Source organism: Palaemon carinicauda, chromosome 19, assembly GCF_036898095.1.
Source record: "Palaemon carinicauda isolate YSFRI2023 chromosome 19, ASM3689809v2, whole genome shotgun sequence".
NCBI lineage: Eukaryota > Metazoa > Arthropoda > Malacostraca > Decapoda > Palaemonidae > Palaemon > Palaemon carinicauda.
The window spans coordinates 121,796,424-121,816,892 of NC_090743.1; the positions used below are offsets into that span (position 1 = coordinate 121,796,424).

Here is a 20,469-nt window from a genome sequence, read left to right on the forward strand (position 1 = left end):
CCTCCCTCTCAGGGGAGTGCTTTGACTGAGACTCCCCTTCAGAGGACTGATGGTCCTGACGATCTACCTCGTGGCCGCCTTTGCCGTAAGGCTCACCGTCCGCTGCGCAGCAAGGGCCTCCCGTCTCCCTATAAGGGTGCTAAGAGGCGCCTTTTTGAATCTTCTCCTCCTTCCTCCGAGGGGGACTCTCCTCGCCATAAGTAGCCTGCAGCTCCAGCTTCCTTAGACCTCTCTGGGGATCGGTCTCCTACGCCTTCCAGACCTTCAGCTTCTGGTGCAGACGTCCAGCAGCCTGACCTCGTCAGCCGACGGGCAACGGTCCCTTCAGGGCAAAGGGTTGCTTCCCACGGTGTGGGTTCTTCCCTTGCGCGTCAGGGTTCCCCTGCGCGCCCTCCTGCAGTGTTAGCGCACAGGCGCTCTCCTGCTCATCAGCGTTCTCCTGATCGCCAGCGTTCTCCCGTTCGCCAGCGCTCTCCTGTTGATCGTCACCCCTCTTCTCGCCAGCGCTCTTCTGAGGACATCGTTCATCCTGTTGTTCCTGTTGAGCGCCCAGTGCGCCATCGTTCCCCTGAGCGCCCTAGATCTCCTGCCCGTCAGAGCGCACCTGCGCTCCCAGTTCCTGACTCGCGCCCTGTGCGCCCACGCTCGCCTGCGCTACCTAGAACTTCGGTTCAGGTTGTGACCAAGGACTCTTCTCCTCGCCCTCGCGATCCTGCTCGTCAGCCTGTTCCAGCGCAGCAACGCTCGCGGTCTCCTGCGCGTACTTCCAAAGTGCCTGTACGCCCACGCGCCTCCTGTTCCTGAGCCCGTTCGTGAGCATTCGCCTTTGCGCACCGCGCCGGCAGCGCCCTCACAGGATTCCACGCGTCGCCCTCCTGCTCGCCAGCGATCACCAGCACGCCAGCGATCACAAACGCATCAACATTCGCCTGCTCGTCAGCGATCTCCTGCGCGTCAGCGGTCCCCAGCGCGTCAACGGTCCCCAGCGCGTCAGCGATCACCTGAAAATCGGCGATCTCCAGACCGCCCGCGTGACCTATCGCCTGTGCGCAAGCGCTCTCCGATGCGCCATCGCCCAGAGGATCTGGAGAGACATGGGTCGCCTTCTGTCAGCTCGCCCACGGGCGGTCGTTCGCCTACGCGGTCTACAGTATCGCTCGCCAACGCGCCATCGCTCGCCTATGCGCCAGCGTTCACCAACGCGCCACCAATCGCCTGCTCGCCATCGCTCTCCCATGCGCTACAGGTCTCCTGGTCAACATCGTCAGCGGTCATCGGAGCGATCTCGTTCGCCCACGCACCAACGCGTTTCCTCGCCAACGTGCTCACTCGCCAGCTCGCCCACGCGCTCACTCGCCAGCTCGCCCACGCGCTCACTCGCCAGCTCGCCCACGCGCTCACTCGCCAGCTCGCCCACGCGCTCACTCGCCTGCGCGACCACTCGCCTCCGCGCGATCGCTCCCGCGCTCGTTTGTCTCAGTGCGATTACGAGCCCGCGCCTCAACATCCTCACGATTCCGTAGTTTCGCCTACGCGCGAGCGTCAGCACGACCCCCGTTCGCATCGGGTTTCACAGCCTGCGACAGCAGCAGGGACGCATGTCGCCAGACCGCAATCAGGATCGCCTCCGCCTAAGCGCAGGACTCTTGTTCAGGATAGGGAAGACCCATCAGAGAGGTCAGAACAACTTTCTTCCCCCTTTTCTTTACAGGCAGGTCCAGTGGTGTCCACTCCGAAGGATCGTCCGATCCCCTTCCCTCCAGCGGGAATTTCGGACTGTGTGTCCGTGTCTCGGCAGTCTTGGTTTGGGCCTCTGATGCGGGCGTTAGTGAAAGCTATGATGCCGGTACTCTCCGATCAAGGGCACAAGCCAACGGCTGCCTCGCCCCCGCTGAAGAGAAGGAGAGGAGTGGACTTTGTGGTGACTTCTCCCAGGGAGAAGTTGGTTCCTAAGAGGTCCGTCAGGAAGGCTCCATCCCCTTCGCAGGCGTTTTCTCCTTCTCCCGAGGGCGAGGCTTTTCCGTCCTCGGGAGAATCCAGTGAGGCAGTGATCTCCCCCTGTGGAGGATTTATTTTTGCTTTATTTTAATTTTTGTTTTTTGCCATATCCTGTGAGAGAGAGAGAGATTGTGTTAGCGAGCGAAAGTAGTTAATGTATCGATCGTTTGTGATGAGAAAGACTGTTGGTACAAATGAGATTGTTTGTTTATGTTTTCAGTTAGGTTACGACAGTGGTGAATGTCTTGGGTGAATGCTTATTTTGATTGGACTGCTGCTCGATTCAGTTGTGTTTGAATGCTGGATTTTACCTTATTTAATCATTTTTCGACCAGCGTGGAAGTTATTATATATTTTAACAGTAAGTACAGTTTTGTTTATCTTTGCTTGTCGTGATTGTGAATGATAGGAACAATTTATTATTTATCTTTGATTATAGTGCGATAGTTAAGTTAGTTAGGAGTGTTCGTAAGTGTTTTTCTTTTTTATTTTGGCAGGCCGTGATTCCTCCTTTGGAGAGACCAAAGAATTTAAAAAGTGGATGTATTGTTGATGACTTGGCCTGTATTACAATTTTGTTTGGACTGTTTTATTGGATTGCTGAACTGTTGATGACCTAGGCCTGTGAATTACGATTTCGTATGATGATGATGATGATGATGATATCGACGACGATGACACCCATGACCCCGAGGAGTTAAGGCCGTTATGGAAATTTAAGACAGTCTTCGGGTTTCATATAGTGGTGTTGTGCCATAAAAGACAGTTGGCTTGTGTGTATAGACAGTGTTGGTGTCTATAAAATATATATGGACACAGATATTTATTTGGGTGTTGGTGTGCGGTTGATTTAAGTTTTGTTAGGGGTTTTGTTGATTATTTGAATGGTGGTTATTGTATATTTGGTGTGAAGTTTAATTTTAAGTTTGTTAGGTTTTTTGGGTGATTTATTTGAATGGTATACGGTTATTATATATTTAAGTGTTGATAATTTGATTGTGGATTATTTATGTTGAGCGTTTTTGTTTTAAGAAATATAGTATTAAGGGTATGTTTTGTTTTGTTTGTCCTTTTGTCTAAGAGTCCAGTTTATGATAACGTAAGGGGAAAGTATGTGTTGAGGAGACATTTGTCAGTTAGTGTGATCAAGGGTGTGGGGGTTGTTTTGCAACATCCCGCCACACCCCTCGGGACCAAGGGGGGAGTCATCGTCTCGTGCGGAGGGCGCCTTCCAGACCTCTTTGTTGGGGGTCGTGTATCCCGCCCAGGAGGGAACCCAAGGACTCCAAGACAATCCCGAAGTCCTCTTCTAGGATTTGTCAGGAACAAGCTGCACCCCGGGAGAACGTCCACGCATCTCCCCAGGAAGAGATTCCGGGGACGGGAGACTTAGCTGCCAGTCCGCAGGGAGGAGACCAGCAAGAGTCTGAGCATGCCTTCTGGAAGGTCCTGAGCCTGATGAGGCAACTCAACGTGTTCATGGACCCCGTGATCGCCCCCCGAGAAGGCAAGGCCACTGTCCTGGACCAGGTGTACGGTAATCAGAAGCCCCCCAAGGCCAGCGCGGCTCTGCCCTGGTCCCAGGGGTTGAAGAGTGCCAGAGCCAGGGCCAATGCTCAACTTGCAGCTCTCGCTTCCTCCAGTCGTTCCTCTGCCGGGAACAAACTCCTCCCACCTCCTCGTCTCCAGCAGAGGAGGTATTTTGAGATCTTGGGGGAGTCTATCCTCGCTCTTCCCCTCCATCATTCAGTAGAAGAGCTTGCTAGGGGAGTTCCTCTCGAGAAGCTCTCCGCCCGGCAGGTGACATTCTCGGCGTCGGAGATCCTGAGCCATGAGAAGGTCGCGAAGTGCGCCATGCAGGCCACTTCGTGGCTGGATATATGGCTAGTGTCTCTGGGCATCCTATTGCGCTCCGAGGATTTGTCTAAGGAGGCCAATAGGAAGGCCCTAGAGACCTTCCTCCTCTCAGGAACCCGTTCCATCGGGTTCCTGGCACATCAGTTTACCACCCTGTGGGCCAACTCGGTGTTGAAGCGGCGTGATGCGGTGACCGAGAAGTTCCACCCGAAGGTCCCTGCCGTGGATGTCTGTAGGCTCAGGCATGCATCCCTCCTTGGGGAGAATCTGTTAGAGCCTCAGGACATGGAACGCACAGCTGAGAGGTGGAGGAAGTCTAACCAGGACTCCCTCCTCCAAAGGGCCCTTTCAATCTGCCCTATAAACCTCCAGCTCCGCAGCAACAGCAGCAGCAGCCTCGCAAGACACCAAAGCAGGCACCGGCAGCTAAGAAGGTGGTGTCTAAGCCCCAGCCCTTTCCTGCCAAGGACAAGAGGGGCGGTAAGTCCTCCAGGGGAGGCAAGACTCCTAGAGGGGGCGGCCGCGGCCGCAAACGCTAGGAGTGGCAGTCCCCCCGCGTGTCCACCTGTGGGGGGATGCCTTCGAAGTTGCGTGCACAGGTGGCAGCAACATGGGGCTGATGCTTGGACGATCTCCGTGATCGGCCAAGGCTATCGCGTCCCGTTCACAACATCTCAACCTCCCCTGACAGCAAATTCAGTGTCGTTGAGCTCCTATGCCATGGGATCGGTAAAGGGGCTCTCCAGGAGGTCGTCGACGGCTCCCCAGGCTTCTTCAGTCGACTCTTTCTTGTAAAGAAGGCGTCTGGAGGCTGGAGACCTGTCATCGACCTCTCGGCTCTGAACAAGTTTGTCAAGCAAACTCGGTTCAGCATGGAGACAGCGGACACGGTCAGACTTGCGGTGAGACCTCTAGACTTCCTGTGCACACTGGATCTAAAGGACGCGTACTTCCAGATCCCAATCCATCCGTCTTCCAGGAAGTACTTGAGATTCAGCCTAGACGGCAAGACCTACCAGTTCAAGGTGCTGTGCTTCAGTCTCTCCACAGCACCTCAGGTGTTCACCAGAGTGTTCACCCTGATTTCATCTTGGGCGCACAGGAACGGCATCCGTCTCCTTCGTTATCCGGACGACTGGCTGATCCTAGCAGACTCGGAGTCGACCCTTCTTCGACACCGAGACAGGCTTCTGAGTCTTTGCCAGGATCTGGGGATCGTGGTAAATCTCGAGAAGTCCTCTCTGCAGCCGTCCCAACGACTGGTTTATCTAGGCATGTTGTTAGACACCAATCTCCCCAAAGCCTTTCCATCAGACGACAGGATAGCAAGGCTGAGGAGTGTGGCGGAACCCTTCCTCAGGCGAGAAGAGCTTCCCGCCCAATCGTGGTTGCGTCTCTTAGGTCACCTGTCCTCCCTGGCTTGTCTGGTTCCAAACGGCCGCCTCAGGATGAGATCCCTGCAGTGGCAGCTCAAGTCCCGGTGGAATCAAGGATCCGATTCCCCGGACGTACAGGTCCCGATAGGATCTTTGGAACAGGCGGACCTGCGGTGGTGGCTGGTCGACGAGAACCTGTGGAAGGGAGTGGATCTTCTCGTCCTCCCCCCGGAATTGACACTGTTTTCGGACGCGTCAAAAGAAGTGTGGGGGGCGCACGTTCTGAACCAGAGGACCTCAGGCCTTTGGTCAGAATCAGAAAAGTACCTGCACATCAACCTGCTAGAAATGAAGGCCGTATTCCTGGCTCTTCAACAGTTCCAACGGACCCTGGCGGGTCACTCCGTGGTGGTTATGAGCGACAACACCACGGTGGTGGCTTATATCAACAAGCAGGGAGGTACTTTTTCGCAGCAGCTATCCCATCTTGCAAAAGAGATTCTGAGGTGGACCGAAGTCCACTCGATAACACTATCAGCTCGCTTCATTCCTGACAAGAGGAATGTGCTCGCCGACAGTCTGAGCAGGGCTTCGCAGATAGTGAGTACCGAGTGGTCTTTGGATCCTCAGATAGCCAACAAAGTCCTGACTTTGTGGGGTTCCCCGACCGTGGACCTGTTCGCGACAGCGTTGAATTTCAAGCTGCCTCTGTACTGCTCCCCAGTCCCGGACCCCAAGGCACTCTGGCAAGATGCTTTCCAACAACGGTGGGACAACATCGACGTGTACGTCTTCCCACCGTTCTGTCTGATGAGAAGGGTGCTCAACAGGACCAGACTATCGGTCAACTGTTCGATGACTCTGATAGCTCCGCTATGGCATCACGCGGAATGGTTCCCGGACCTTCTGCAGCTCCTGACGGAGCTCCCGAGCGAACTACCCCCACGACACGAGCTACTCAGACAACCACACTCCAACATCCCTCACAGGGCCGTGGCCTCGCTTCGGCTTCACGCCTGGAGACTGTCCAGCATCTCCTCCCGGAGAGAGGCTTTTCGCAACAGGTTGCGGAGAGAATGTCTCGGCACCTGCGAAAGTCCTCTGAAGGACTCTACCAGGCGAAGTGGAGAGTCTTCTGTGGTTGGTGTCGTGGGAGGGGTATCTCTCCACTGGATGCCACTATTCCAGCAATAGCGGAGTTCCTCGTGTATCTGCGGGAGGAAATGCGCCTTTCTGTCTCAGCAGTGAAAGGCTATCGCTCAGCCTTAAGCTTGGCTTTCAGGCTGAAAGGAGTGGATATTTCTTCGTCGCTGGAACTCTCTCTACTCATACGTAGCTATGAGCTTACCTGCCCTCAGTCGGAAGTGAGACCTCCTCCTTGGAACGTGGTTCGGGTTCTCAGGGCTCTTAAGAGACCTCCTTTCGAACCATTACGCCAGGCCTCTGATCGCCACCTGTCTTGGAAGACAGCTTTCTTGCTCGCTTTGGCTTCGGCCAAGGGAGTTAGTGAACTTCATGGTCACTCGTACAATATCGCCCATTCAAGGGGATGGGGGGAGGTAACGTTAAGGTTCGTCCCTGAGTTTGTTGCCAAGACTCAGAATCTTGGAGTGCCGGATCCACGATTCGACTCTTTCAGGATCGCGAGTCTCCGTTCTGTAATAAGCGACCCAGACCAGCTGCTACTATGTCCAGTGAGGAGTCTGAGGTATTACTTGAAGAGAACAGCTGCAGTTCGTCCTCAAGTGCGAGCATTGTTTGTTAGCACAGGCAGGACGAAGAGGAGGGTCACCAAGAATACCATCTCGGCTTGGATTCGAAGGGTTATCCATCACGCCTTGAATCCAGACCCTCCTCCGTCACGTCGCCCTAGGGCACATGATGTCAGGGGCGTTGCTACGTCCCTGGCCTTCAAGAGAAACTTCTCTGTGACGCAGGTGCTTCAAGCTGGGGTCTGGAAGCATCAGACGACCTTCACAGCCCACTACCTGTAGGACGTGACCCACAGGAGCCTCGATACGTTTTCTATCGGCCTTGTGGTGGCTGCACAACAGCTGGTCTAACCTCAGGCTCCTTTATGGACAAGTAGCAGTAGGTTGAGGGCGTTGTTACCCGGTTAGAGTCTGCGTGAATGAAAGAGTATGTCTGACCCTTACTTCTTTCTTCATTCTCCCCTCTCTTGGGGAAGCAGCATCCTGGTCTTCGCATAGCTGACCTCGACCTCTGCAGGTAACCCATGCTTCCTTGTGCTCCTAGTATTAAGTTTAATACTGTCGTGTCCCCCATACCCTGACGAGGTGGTATTGGGAACGTCCTATCCTAGATTCCTATCTAAAGGTCTCAAGGTCAACTTCATAGGACGAGTCACGCTCTTTCCTCCACACACAACTTATGTAGGCCACTCGTTCCTAGCGAAGCAAGGAACTTGTGAGGTGCAGGGGCTCCTTTTCTCAAGTGCTACTCACTTGGAATCTGAGTCCCCGGGTAAAGCCAAGGTCAGTAAGGCTGGGGACTTTCCACCCTTCCTAAGGGGTAAGTCACCCAATGTAAATAGCGTGGTTTGTATTTCGGTTACGGAACAAATGACAAATTCGGAGATAATTTGTGTTTTTCCTAACCATACAAACCTTAGCTATTTACACATATTTGCCCGCCAGCCCTGGCCCCCAAGTCAAGTCCTACCTCTAAGTGAAGTGAAGCAAATCACCGGTGTGTGGGGGGGAGGGGTAGCAAGCTACCCCTTCCCCTAACCCCTTGCTAACTAGCGGGGGGGGGGGGGGGGGGTTAGTTAACCCTCGTTAAAAACTATTGGCTCGTCATTTCAGCTACCTCGAAAAGTAAACCCAATGTAAATAGCTAAGGTTTGTATGGTTAGGAAAAATACAAATTATCTCCGAATTTGTCATGTTTCAGACTTTCAGCAAAAAAAAAAAAAAAAAAATATCAAGCAATAATGTTTTATAAGAATATTAGATGGAAGCAAAACAAATAATTAAACCTCACATTAGGCAACAATCACATTCAAGGTCTAAAGGTGCGTTCACACGGTCGAACAGTGTCCGTCGAACACAATTGTTACCAGTTAACATTGTGAAAGAAGCGTTAATGACGTCAATAACGAGCACTAAGTGGTGTGTTTGACAGAGCCTTTGTTCGTAGAGTCCGAGCTTCAAACACTCCGGAGGCAAAGTGGCACTATGGACGGAGTTCTACTTGTTTACCGGATTAACTTTAACTTTTAGAAGATTAGGTATCACCTTCCCTGTAAACATGACTAGTTGTAATCCAGTTACAGAGGAAAGCCGACTTTGAGATAGAAGAGAGGCCCAGTTGCTAATCAAACAGTACTGGCAGAGCCCATGCTTATAAAACACCAAAGCAAATGTTTACAAGGACAGAAATGAACGTGTAGCAGCAATAAATAAAATAACGTATGAACTTCTGAGCAATGGAATGTCTGTAACTGGTTTACAAGTCAAAAAGAATATGGAATCCATTACTGTATGGGTCATCACAAGAAAGAGCTACGCAAATTGGATAAATAAAAAAGTCGGAGGTTGGTACAGAAGACATTTGCACAACCAAAATATGGCGTTTCGATGTATAACATAGCAGAATCTGCTTCAACTATGGACACCAAAGTCTTTCATTTGCTCGAAGAAGTGTTTGGTCGTGAGGAAAATACGCAATTCTCTCTCTCTCTCTCTCTCTCTCTCTCTCTCTCTCTCTCTCTCTCTCTCTCTCTCTCTCTCTCTCTCTCTCTCTCTGCGAGAACAAGGGAAACAGATTTTGAACATTTTATCTCTATCACTGAAACAATTTGGATTTAATTAACAACACATAATCCGAAGTATGACCAGTCTCAAACATTAGTTATTTCTTGGATGGCCACTTAACATTGCATGTTAATAACAATAACATCCCCAGTTCACCGATAGGTTATTGTTTTAAGTCAGGCACATGTGATTCTGTAATGCCTCCAGACGTGCTTCTGGAAAAATGCTTCCTCTCATACATGTGTCCTGCTCAGATATAAAAGGTTTTAAGTTCTCCGATATAATGTATAAAGCGTTTGGGTCCATCAGTATATAGTTTTTAAAGTATGATTCATAATCAATTTGAGGTTCCTTTGGAATGGAGGAATGCCTTCTATTTTCACTTCGTCTTTACAACTAGTGTTTCCATGCACCATTCCATTGTTCTCTAGAGATCAGGAATAATCATGCTGCATAATTTAATTTATTGGATTGTGCTTTTATTCTATGGTGTACTGTGGTTATGATGCTGTGCACTTGAAGCTGATAACTGCTACTTGATTCTCGAGTACAGATTATATCTCTGCCATAGATAACAGAGATGCCAACGGACATCAGCTTCGGACATTTCTTCCGGCCTTTGTCTGGTAAAGGGAGTAGAAATCCTGGTAGTCAACTTCATCTGGTACCACTGTTTGTTACCATATCAACTTCCCTCATTTCAACGTTTATGATGTCATTCTCTTTCAATTTAGATATGGTAACGGTGTTCGTCCGACAGACTTTGTTCGACCGTGTGAAAGCACCTTAGGACTGTAGCGGAGCCTTTAGGTCTTCCCCAAATATCTTGGTGCTGTGTGAAAGTAGGGAACCACCCTTGTCCTTACATGGAGATTTTGTAACCATGCAAAGTGCATTAAAGATTCTATCCACTAATTCTCCAACAAATAAGCTATTCAACCACAGTGACATATTTATAAACAATCATGAACCACATTCCCAATAAGAGCAAATAGGTTATGACAATCTACAAACATGAGAATGAACATTATTCAACCATCTCTCTTTCCTCCATCTTGATCCGTAAAGAAAACAAAAATATGCGCTCATATTTATTATCTCTCAAAGAAATAGGGTTATACTTCTAGTTGCCATAAAAAACATGCCTTGGATCATATTCAACGGAAAGGACCTCATTATGCTATTTATAATGATGGCTCTAAATATTCAATGGGTGCTGGCTACACTGCAGTGTCCTCAGACAAAATTAGTCGGATCTCATTACCCAGTGAAGCATCTGTATTTACCTCCGAATTATCAACCATAATACAGTATTAGCAATTGAGATTGTTAAATTTATTGAAGATAGGGCAATACTGATTCAAGAAGTGCCATTAGAAGGGTTATACTCATGAGAGTCAGTTGACTTTGAAAATAGAAGTTCCTTGACAGTTTTCCTCCCGTGGGGTAAATATAGAAGTATGTTGGATTCCTGCCTATGTTGGGTTTATGGGTAATGGAAAAGCTGATGCTACAGCTAAATCTTCAATTAATTTACCAAAGCAAGCTTTTCCACTACCCATAAAAAAAATATATAACCCACTTGAAGTATTCCATAGCTACAAAATGGCAAGGTCGGTGGAAATATGAATCTGATAGTAATAAATTAAAAGAAATAAAGTCAGTTGTTTCTCTATGGGAGTCATCTTTGCAAAGAGAAAGGAAGACAGAAGTAATTTTAGTCACACAAAACTTAACTATGGGTATTTGATGTCCACATCTTGTGAAGCAGTACCTAGGTGCTATTGGCGTGATTGTATTTTAACTATAAAACATATTTTTATTGATTGTAAAGTTTTTAAAAGAAAGAGACCTATGTTTTGGTGAGAAAAGTTTTATTAACCTTTTATCAAACTCTGAGAATTTCTTTGTTAGTAGGATTTTAACTTTTTTAACAAGCATAGGCTTTATAGACAAGATTTTGATTTCTATATATCACAGATTTTTACCTCATAATTTATTTACTTCTGATCCATTATATTTAGTAAATTCTTATCCATTACATTTAATATACAGTATTTAGTATATATTTGATTTTGCTCTTATTTAATATTAATATTGAAAATTAATTTTTTCCCCGATGTTAATCGGGCCTGCTCTGTAAGAGTCGAATTTGACTCGGTGGGCTGGTTAACCCCTTTGGTACAAGGCACTGGTCACTGCTCAGTAGCTGTATATGAGAATTGTGACTTTTAGATATATATTTTTTAACCTTTAACTTCTTGTTTGATTTGTATATTTGCATTTTTATTTCGTTACTGCTAAGTGATTATGTAATAATTCCACAATAGATAGCCTTCAAAATATATAAAACACTAGACGATGAAATATTTCACTTTATAAAGAAATGTTAGAAAATATGTTTCCTTTGACATGAAAGGTCTACTATAATTTATAATTACAAGGTATACGATAAACCGATGAATAAACTTGTGTACTGATGAAAGAGAGAGAGAGAGAGAGAGACGTAATATTGTTTCTATGAACTGGATCATTCCTGTTTTGGGTATTTCACGAGCTTGGAAAAAGACTGCACATGTGAGAACATGACGAATACTGTGTAGAATGCCAATAAATGAAAATAATCACAAAAACGATGAACAATACTAATAGTGAAATATATAAAACGTGAAGATGATATTATTTTGTAGAAATGATAGTTGAGAAAAAAAGGAATAAAATAGGAAAAAAGATAAATCTCATCTGTTAACAATTTACATTACTGGTAAGTTTTCGTCGTCTCATGGGTGGAACTTAAACAATAAAATAGACCTTACATAATCATGAATAAGGACTAGAGTCACAATAATTTTGTTTGGTGATGAGGTTGAATGTGAATACACTAAAATGACCTTACATAATCATGAATGAGGATTAAAAACGCAAAAATTTGGTTGGTGGTAGGATGATACATCTCCCAATTGAGGGTGTCAAGGGGGGGTTTGTTGAATAATGCCTAAGGCAGGGAATATTGCCATTGGCAAGAGTGATGTGATTATTTAATGGTAGCATAAAAAAACTAAAATAGCTCTTACATATTCATAAAAAAAGGCTAGAATCCCCAAAACTTTGTTGGTTAGCTGATGACAGGAGGAGGAGGGACTAATATTAGGGAGAGCAGATTTTTTAGTGAAATTTCCTTGCTTGTGAACTTGTGTGATATACAACCATGTGCTGTACTCTTTTGAAATATAAAAATTATAGTAATAGTAATGATAATGATGATAATGATATTAATAATGAAGATGACGTTACGTCACGGTTTTTATTACCAGGCATGTTTTGACATAAACCATCGTCATTGAGGCGAAGGGTAAATCCCCTTTAATAACTTGGGTCTTTGGTGTAGGCCCTTCGTGACTTTCTTGAGGGAGCTAGTACTTGAGGCTACTTCTCCCCCAGTTCCCCCTGTGTAAGTGTCTCAGTGGTCCTGGAGATGCCAGTGGTGGAAGGCATGTGTCAGAGACTCCAGTGGTCCCCCAAGCCCAAAAGGATTGTGAAGGTCCATAAACTGACACCTGGAGGTTTTGACCCCATAATTGTTCTTGTATAATAAGGTCTCCAAGGCCAAAGTGATTGTTGCCCCTGTGCCCTGGGTTACCCCAATCCCTGACCTGGCCCCAATGTATCAGATCTCTTCCCCTGTGCCCGTCACCTTGCCTCTCGTGACTCTTCTTATCATCTCAGTCGCCTTTCCTTGGAGAAACTCTCCACACAGGTGCTTCCACCAGAGATCCCTTTAGTGATATCTCAAGGATTACTGGTTAGCCGATAGGGATCCCTCATTCCGTCCTGTTCCAGTAGAGCAGGAGGTTTGAAATGATCTATCCTGGTTACCTTTTACTTGTGATAGTACGGTATACCCACAAGTCCCTTGACAGCTTTGTAATTGGTCCTGTGGTGAGTGCTTAAGTGGTTATGTAACTAGCCCATCTTCCACACGTGATAATGATGTATCTCATCTATGATAATGTGTAGATGGAAGTCTGGAGTGAATGGTAGAATGACTGAGTCATCTTCATTCTTCTGTCCCCCCTCTCGGGGACCAACCTGTCAAAACTTTACAAGCAAGATAGGGGCTGGTGCTGGTAATTTGCTTTTCAGAGCTCCATTCTTAAGGGTTAAAGAAGTATCTCTTCCATGGTGGAATTTATACCAAACCTTTGATCATCATACAAGTATATTTTTCAATCTAACGTCCCCTTCAGAGGAACGGTCTCCCCTTTTTCATCTAATGCAAGTATCCATGTACAGGCCTTGCCCTTTCAGTCTCTCATCCCTATGAAAGATGGGTATCATGTTGCTTGGGTCACTGCGTTGCTCTTTTACTGTTCAAGTAGTGATCACTTCCAGGGAAGAAAATGAATCATCCAGTTAGGTTGTGAGGGGATTTCCAATCCACCAAGCAGTGTGTCTCCCTATTAAAGGACAGAGGCTTGTTGTGAAGTAATTTGTATTTTTTCTACCCATACAAACCTGAGTCCTTTAATCCAACTTCCCTCCTCAACCACCCCTCTCAGGCCTGGGCCGAGAGGTCAAAAGTGAAGCTCTCCAGCTGCAATAGGACCGGTGCTCCTCACCCTGCCCCCTCCCCAGCTAGATAATTGCTTTTAACCAGGTTTTGATGTCTGTCTCCAGCTTGTGCATAAACAATCTCACTATTAAAGGACTCAGTTTTGTATAGCAAGGAAAAATACAAATTACTTTTAAAATTTGTGATCTCTTGGAATACAGACTTGACTCATCAAAAAGAAATACTGAGGGTATTATTTGCCTTATTACAAAGCAAAGATTTAAATGTCATAGGATATTTTATAATTTGATCTTATGAAATTTTTGCAGGTATGCTAAAAAGAAGAATGTCTCGCTTATTGAAGTGACTCCTGCAGAAGAACCTCACCCCACACTTGCTCTTCAGCCGATGTCACCAAGGAATAAGAATGTAGAGAATGCAACTTCTGGAGAAGTTACAGCTCCAACGGGTATTCCTGAAAAGCCGCCCTCCCTACCAGTTGAGAGTAATTCGGAAATAAATACGTACATTCCTCCCCCTCAGCCTTCACAATATAGCTTTAGTATTCCTGGTGTGTCATCTGCTTTACCTCCTTTTAGCCCTGGGGCTCCAGCCTCTTACTCACTACTGTCTACTACAGATGATAGTCCCCCACCTTACTCTCTTAATCCACAAGACGGAACTTTTAATGTCGCCATACCTGATTCATCCATCCCAAGTTATTTGCCATATTCAAACAATACAGCTACCCCTAATCCAAGTACTGATGGCTCAACTAATCCCTCTGGACCATATGGTACAACGGCTCCTGTACTGGATCCTTCCACAGTCTATCCATGCCCAGTTAGTCCCACTATTTCTGGTCCAATATCTGCCACCCCAAGTCTTCCGAGTGCTCCGCCATATGCATTGGGGTCCAATAGTGCATCTGCACCTAAGAAAGATTAAATGAATTGCAGAATACCCTTATATGACAATGATCTGCACACAATTGAAAATGAGGTAGTCAAGAGTACATAGTGATACCTGGATACATAATATGTTTGGAAAAATTACAGTATTCTTAGGTATTACATAACTTTTTAAAGGTGTAGTCCCATAAATACCAGTTACATACAGTAAAATTAGGGTATCAGACGTCACACACTTTGATGTTATTATAATATATATAAATACATATGATGAGGTATCATTGTCAATTATTTTTCTGCATGTGATATCAATCTAATTTTCCAAACATTACAGTACAGTATTGCATTTTAAAATACATAAGGCTTTTGATTTTTGTGTATCATATTTTATGAACTATCTGATAGTATTCATTGCCTATACTTGTAGTTTCAAGATGAAGATATACCTGTACTGACATTTGAACAGTATAGTGAGCAGCGTATCGTTTTGATATTAGGTCATTACCTATACGAGTACTATGGGAACAAATTTTTTTAATCCTTTGGTGGAGAGTTATCCAGTCTGAAAAAATATGTCAGATTTGCATTTTTCTCAGAGATGTGGCTAAGAACAGCAGCTGTGTTTGATCTTTCAAGAAATTGTTTGGCAGATGAGTGACCTGTCCCTTGCTTTTGCCACTCTTGAGCAATATTAGATTTTCAAGGGGAACAGATATCATTGCTAAAGCATGATATATTAGACAGGAGACAACTGCACTTAGCATGTTCTGTGTTCGAGCTCTTGCCATGCTGATGATACATCAATGGTAAGATAATTTCTCTGTGAATTGAGGAATTTCTTCATTTAAAACATTGATTGTTTGTTTAGCACAAAGGATCGGGGGACACAAAGGGTCGCACAAGGTAAGAGAGAGCGCGGCGAGATGTTGATCACGTCGCGACCAGAAACTTACTGACGATTCGACGACCTGAGCTAGCACGCTGCCCGACCCCGGGTCGCCTCAGGGCACGTATCACACTGCCTGAGGTTGACCCCGTAGAAAACGGAAAGAGGGTAAACTATACAAAAAGCTGGTCGGTTAGGTAGAGTTACCAGTAACTCCTAAGAAGGTAGTTCTAGGTATGTATGTTAGGAAAAATACAATTTTCAATATTTAACTTAGCCGGTGATTATATAGCTGCAACTCTGTTGCTCGACAGACAACTCTACGGAAAAACTCGCCAGCGATCGCTACACAGGTTGCGGGTGTGCCCAACAGCGCCATCTGTCGACCAGATACCCAGCTCTCAATGTAAACAAAGACTCAATTTTCTCTCTGTCGAGGTGTCGACAAGACGTACTTTACTCGCTGTTGCTAAACTGGAGTTTTTCACATCTATTTGGTGAAGTACTATATTCTAGTTTTGAGCTTTCGCTATGCAGGTGTTTTATCTTCATCTTAAATCTTGAACTCGTTTTGGATAGATTTAATTATGGTGACAAAGAGAGTATGGACTTTCTTTCACTTTTAAATGGCCGACCCTTCCCTTAGACGGAAGTGTGTTTAGGCTTTTAGTAATTATCTTATCACGTTATAGATTTTCCTCTATATATTTTATATCTCTCCGCCTTTATTAGGCCTCTTCGATTAACTTTCCATTTACAGTATTATAAACATATAAAAATAAATTTTAATGTTTTGTTTATATAGACCTTTCCTGAGAGTAGGCGGTCCTAACTTGGAAACCTAAGTTAATCAACGTTGAGCCCTTTATATCGTAATTAGCTTTTAAAGAGCTAAGGATTTAAAACTTTTTAAATGTAATATTTTATGAAAGATTTTCTTTGATAGTCTTCGTACTGTTTTCAAAGATGAACTAACGTTTAGTTTATTTATGCTACGCAGTTGTTGACGTTCAGGACGTTCAACATGCGCTCTATCGTTACGATAGAGAGAGAGTGTATCACGGTTTCACTTTGCAGTAAGAGTAAATCGATTCTGACGTTTTGTTCATTCTTTCTTAGCTTAAATGTTTTAAATTCTATTTTAAAGGAACTTTTTATTTGAAAAACCTTTCAGTTTTTTCCTTTAGTCAAATAACATGTTTTTTTGACGAAATATAATTGGGCTCTTCTCTTAGGTGCGAAATCAAGAGAGAAAGAGAGAGAGAGATAGAGACGGAGGGAGAGAGAGGAGAGAAAACGTTCCGTTCAAGCGGGTAACGTTCTCGAGTTACTCTCGTCCCTAGTCACTGTACGGGGAGGAAGGATAAAACGTTTTTAGTTTTTTATTCTCGTCCCCAGGCTATGTGCGGTGAGAGATTGAAAACGTAGTTATATGAACTAGTGTTTAGTCTCTTTCCCAGCCACTGATTTTTTTATCTTAAAATATGTTTTCTGTTTTTTGCTGGTATTAATGAGCTTGCATTATACGACTGATTTCGCAATTACTACCTTTTAATGAAGGGTAGAATTGCGTGTTTCAGGTAGAAATCAGTAAAAGTTTCGATTTCAGTGAAATAAGTGCAAAACAGAAAATCGAAGTGATAAAGTGATATGCGCAAAGTGTTACAGTGTTGCGTCCGAGGGTTCGTCTGTTCGTGCCTGTCGTTCACCTAGTCCGGGACCTCTTGCATGCTCCCAAGCCCAGGGGAGAAGTAATGTCAAACGACTTATGGGTTCGAGAGGCCTTGATCAACGAACAGACGTTTTCCCTCTATGGTATCGGGTGTATCTTACCAAGATCTCCCCTACCATAAGACGAGAGAGACGTTGTTTCTCCTCGTCATCCGAAGGCTTTTCGCATAAGAAACCTGTCACAAGGTTTCGAAGCCCTTAAGCGAAAGTCAGTCCTTTCAGGACAGGTCCAGTGTCCTGGTTACAACCATTAGGACAGCTCTGACCCTATGCAGTCATCGGATAACTGCTCGCCGCCTAACAAAAGCGTAACACAGACTCCGAGTCTTTTTTTTGTTGGCAAAGTGTTGCGGTCACAGACGTTACCCTCGTCTCTTACCACAACCATTTCCGTTGATCCTTAATGGGTTGTATGGCAAGACATGCAGTATATGCTTGCCTCCCTTATGGAAGACTATTCTGCCGATTAGTCCGTTGAGTCTAGCCGTTTATCTCATCGATATCCTGGCTTTCAGCCAACCTAACGTTCCTTTGTGCTTACTGTTGACGTTGGTGTAGCTTAGTCACGTCAGTCAGGTTGTTTAGAACCACACTCGATGCGGTCTCGTGTGGTTTTTTCAGCCGCATTTGGACGTTAGGGCACTTGCTGATGCTCCTGTTGACGTTCAAGACGTTCACTAACAATTGGAGTTGACTTGTTTTGACGCTGTGCGTCAACCTCCGCATTCTAGAGTTGTTTTGACTGCTCAGTCTAGGCAGTCAAAGCAGTCTCGAGTGGACGCTGTGCGTCCTCACGCACCTGTTGTGGTTGACAGTTCAGTTGTTGACAGTTCACAGACTGTCAAGCAGTTACATGACGTTGCGTTCTGGTCCGTTACTAATGCACCAGTGAGTGTGGACTCTGCTTGTAAAGCATTGCCACCACGGTAGGTCTCTCCCTTGCTTGAGACTCAGCTTTTATCGGACAAGGTTCCTGTAGATGAGGAAGTTGCTGTTCCCCCTCCTACAGATATTCCCTTGAGGACTCTGTCAGATGGAGAGGAGCCTAAAGCTGCTTAGCCTCCTATGGACTTTAATTAAATCATGATGATTTTTTTAAGGATCTTTGTCCGGATCTTTTTGTAACTGCTGCTCCTCGTTCGCCTAAACGTCAGAGCTTACACTAGGCCTAGCTACTTCGAAGCCGTTGTTTTTAAGCTAGTGCTCTCTCGCTCTCCTAGAGAGCTTTACGTTGGCTAGGCGACTGGTTTTCACCAGGAGGAGTTTGGGGGATACAGCCTTTGCTTTCCCTTCTTTTAAACTGGTTTATAGAGCGAGAGTCTGATATGACACGAGAGAAGTTCTCGGCTTGGGAGTTCATGCCTCTGCCCAGATAGACTTCTCAATTCTCGTAGACTCTCCCTGGCGCCTGGCCAGGAGACGCTCCAAGTTTTTTACAGGTCAACTTCACAGCTGTTTTCGAGCCTTTGAAGTTTTGCTGTACAATTATGTCATGCATAACAAGGCTTTCAGGGATGGTAAGCGGTACCGCCTCAGTCGCTAACCCCGTCTGTTGCCACACCTGCTCCCGTAGACCCTAAATGGGCTTTGCTGCAAGACATGCAGTCCAAGCTTGCGTCCTTGATAGAGGACTTTAATGCGGAGAAGGTTGCTACCGAACCTTCTGGCCAACAACCTTCCAACCGGTCGGTTGTGCGCCCTGTTGACGCTGAGGTAACCTACTCGCGTCTGCCAGTTGAGGTGGTTCCTCCACCGATGCGACCCAGTGTGGGTTGCCAGCCGCACGTTGACGTTAAGTGACGCTCGGAGGTGGTTGTTGACGTTCAGGACGTTCAACAACCAGCAGAGGTGACTTGTTTTGACGCAGTGCGTCAACCTCAGCAACCCAGTAGGGTGTTGACTGCACAACCCAGACGGTCTAGACAGTCTCGGGTTGACGCTGTGCTTCCTCGCGCACCCATTGGTTGTTGACAGTTCACAGACTGTGCAGCAGTTCCATGATGTTGCGTCCGGCTCCGTCACGCATGCACCAGTGCGACCGGACTCAGCGAGCCAGACGTTGCCCACTCCGTTGCCATTTCCTCATCAGTTTTCGGATGAGGAACCCTCTGATGAGGACGTTGCTGAACAACAAGACGATCAGCCCCCAGAATAGATCAAGCCCTGCTATCCATCCAGAAGATGCTGAAGAAGGAACGCTGCTCAGTCAGGCTGTGGATGAGTCTGGTAGGGACGCTGTCATCCGTGGAACAATTTGTGTCACTAGGAAGACTACACCTCCGTCCTCTTCAATACCATCTAGCTTTTCACTGGAAAAAGGACAAGACGCTAGAAGCGGTCTCGATCCTGGTTTCCGAAAAGATAAAGTCTTGTCTGACTTGGTGGAAGGACAATATCAACCTAAGAGAGGGTCTTCCCCTGGCTGTTCAGACTCCCAACCACGTTCTCTTCTCGGACGCATCGGACGTGGGCTGGGGCGCGACACTAGACGGTCGGGAATGCTCAGGACTGTGGAACTCGAGTCAGAGGAGCATGCATATCAACTGCAAGGAGCTGTTGGCAGTACATCTGGCCTTGAAAAGCTTCAAGTCTCTCCTTCGAGGCAAAGTGGTGGAAGTTAACTCGGACATCACCACGGCCTTGGCGTACATCTCCAAACAAGGAGGTACCCACTCACTGACGTTGTACGAGATCGCAAGGGACCTGCTCATCTGGTCAAAAGGTCAAGACATCTCCCTAGTAACGAGGTTCATCCAAGGCGACTTGAACGTCATAGCAGATTGTCTCAGTCGGAAAGGGCAAGTAATTCCAACCGAATGGACCCTCCACAAGGATGTGTGCAAGAGACTTTGGGCCACTTGGGGTAAAACCATCCATAGATCTCTTTGCAACCTCGCTGACCAAGAGGCTTCCAATCTATTGCTCTCCAGTCCCGGACCCAGCAGCAATACATATAGATGCTTTCCTCCTAGATTGGTCACATCTGGATCTCTACGCATTCCCACCGTTCAAGATTGTCAACAAGGTACTGCAGAAGTTCGCCTCTCACGAAGGGACAAGGTTGACGTTAGTTGCTTCCCTCTGGCCCGCGAGAGAATGGTTCACCGAGATACTTCGATGGTTAGTAGACGTTCCCAGTAGTCTTCCTCTAAGGGTAGACCTTCTACGTCAGCCACACGTAAAGAAGGTACTCCAAAGCCTCCACGCTCTTCGTCTGACTGCCTTCAGACTATCGAAAGACTCTCGAGAGCTAGAGGCTTTTCGAAGGAAGCAGCCAGTGCGATTGCTAGAGCAAGGAGAGCTTCTTCCATTAGAGTCTACCAATCGAAGTGGGAAGTCTTCCGAGACTGGTGCAAGTCAGTTTCTGTATCCTCGACTAGTA

General features: G+C 46.4%; 1 protein-coding gene across 2 annotated transcripts in view; it reads left to right on the top strand.

Annotated features, from left to right (window-relative positions):
• LOC137658803 (uncharacterized) overlaps positions 1 to 15,651 on the top strand; it is a 98,203-nt gene extending 82,552 nt beyond the window's left edge. The window contains exon 8 of one of the 2 annotated variants that reach the window (XM_068393853.1): positions 13,889 to 15,647. In XM_068393853.1, the coding sequence (XP_068249954.1) occupies positions 13,889 to 14,507 (619 nt within the window). In that variant the 3' untranslated portion in view covers positions 14,508 to 15,647. Of the gene's footprint in view, positions 1 to 13,888 lie in introns of both variants that reach the window. The other variant, XM_068393854.1, reaches the window with a different exon arrangement.
• Positions 15,652 to 20,469: the final 4,818 nt, after the last annotated feature.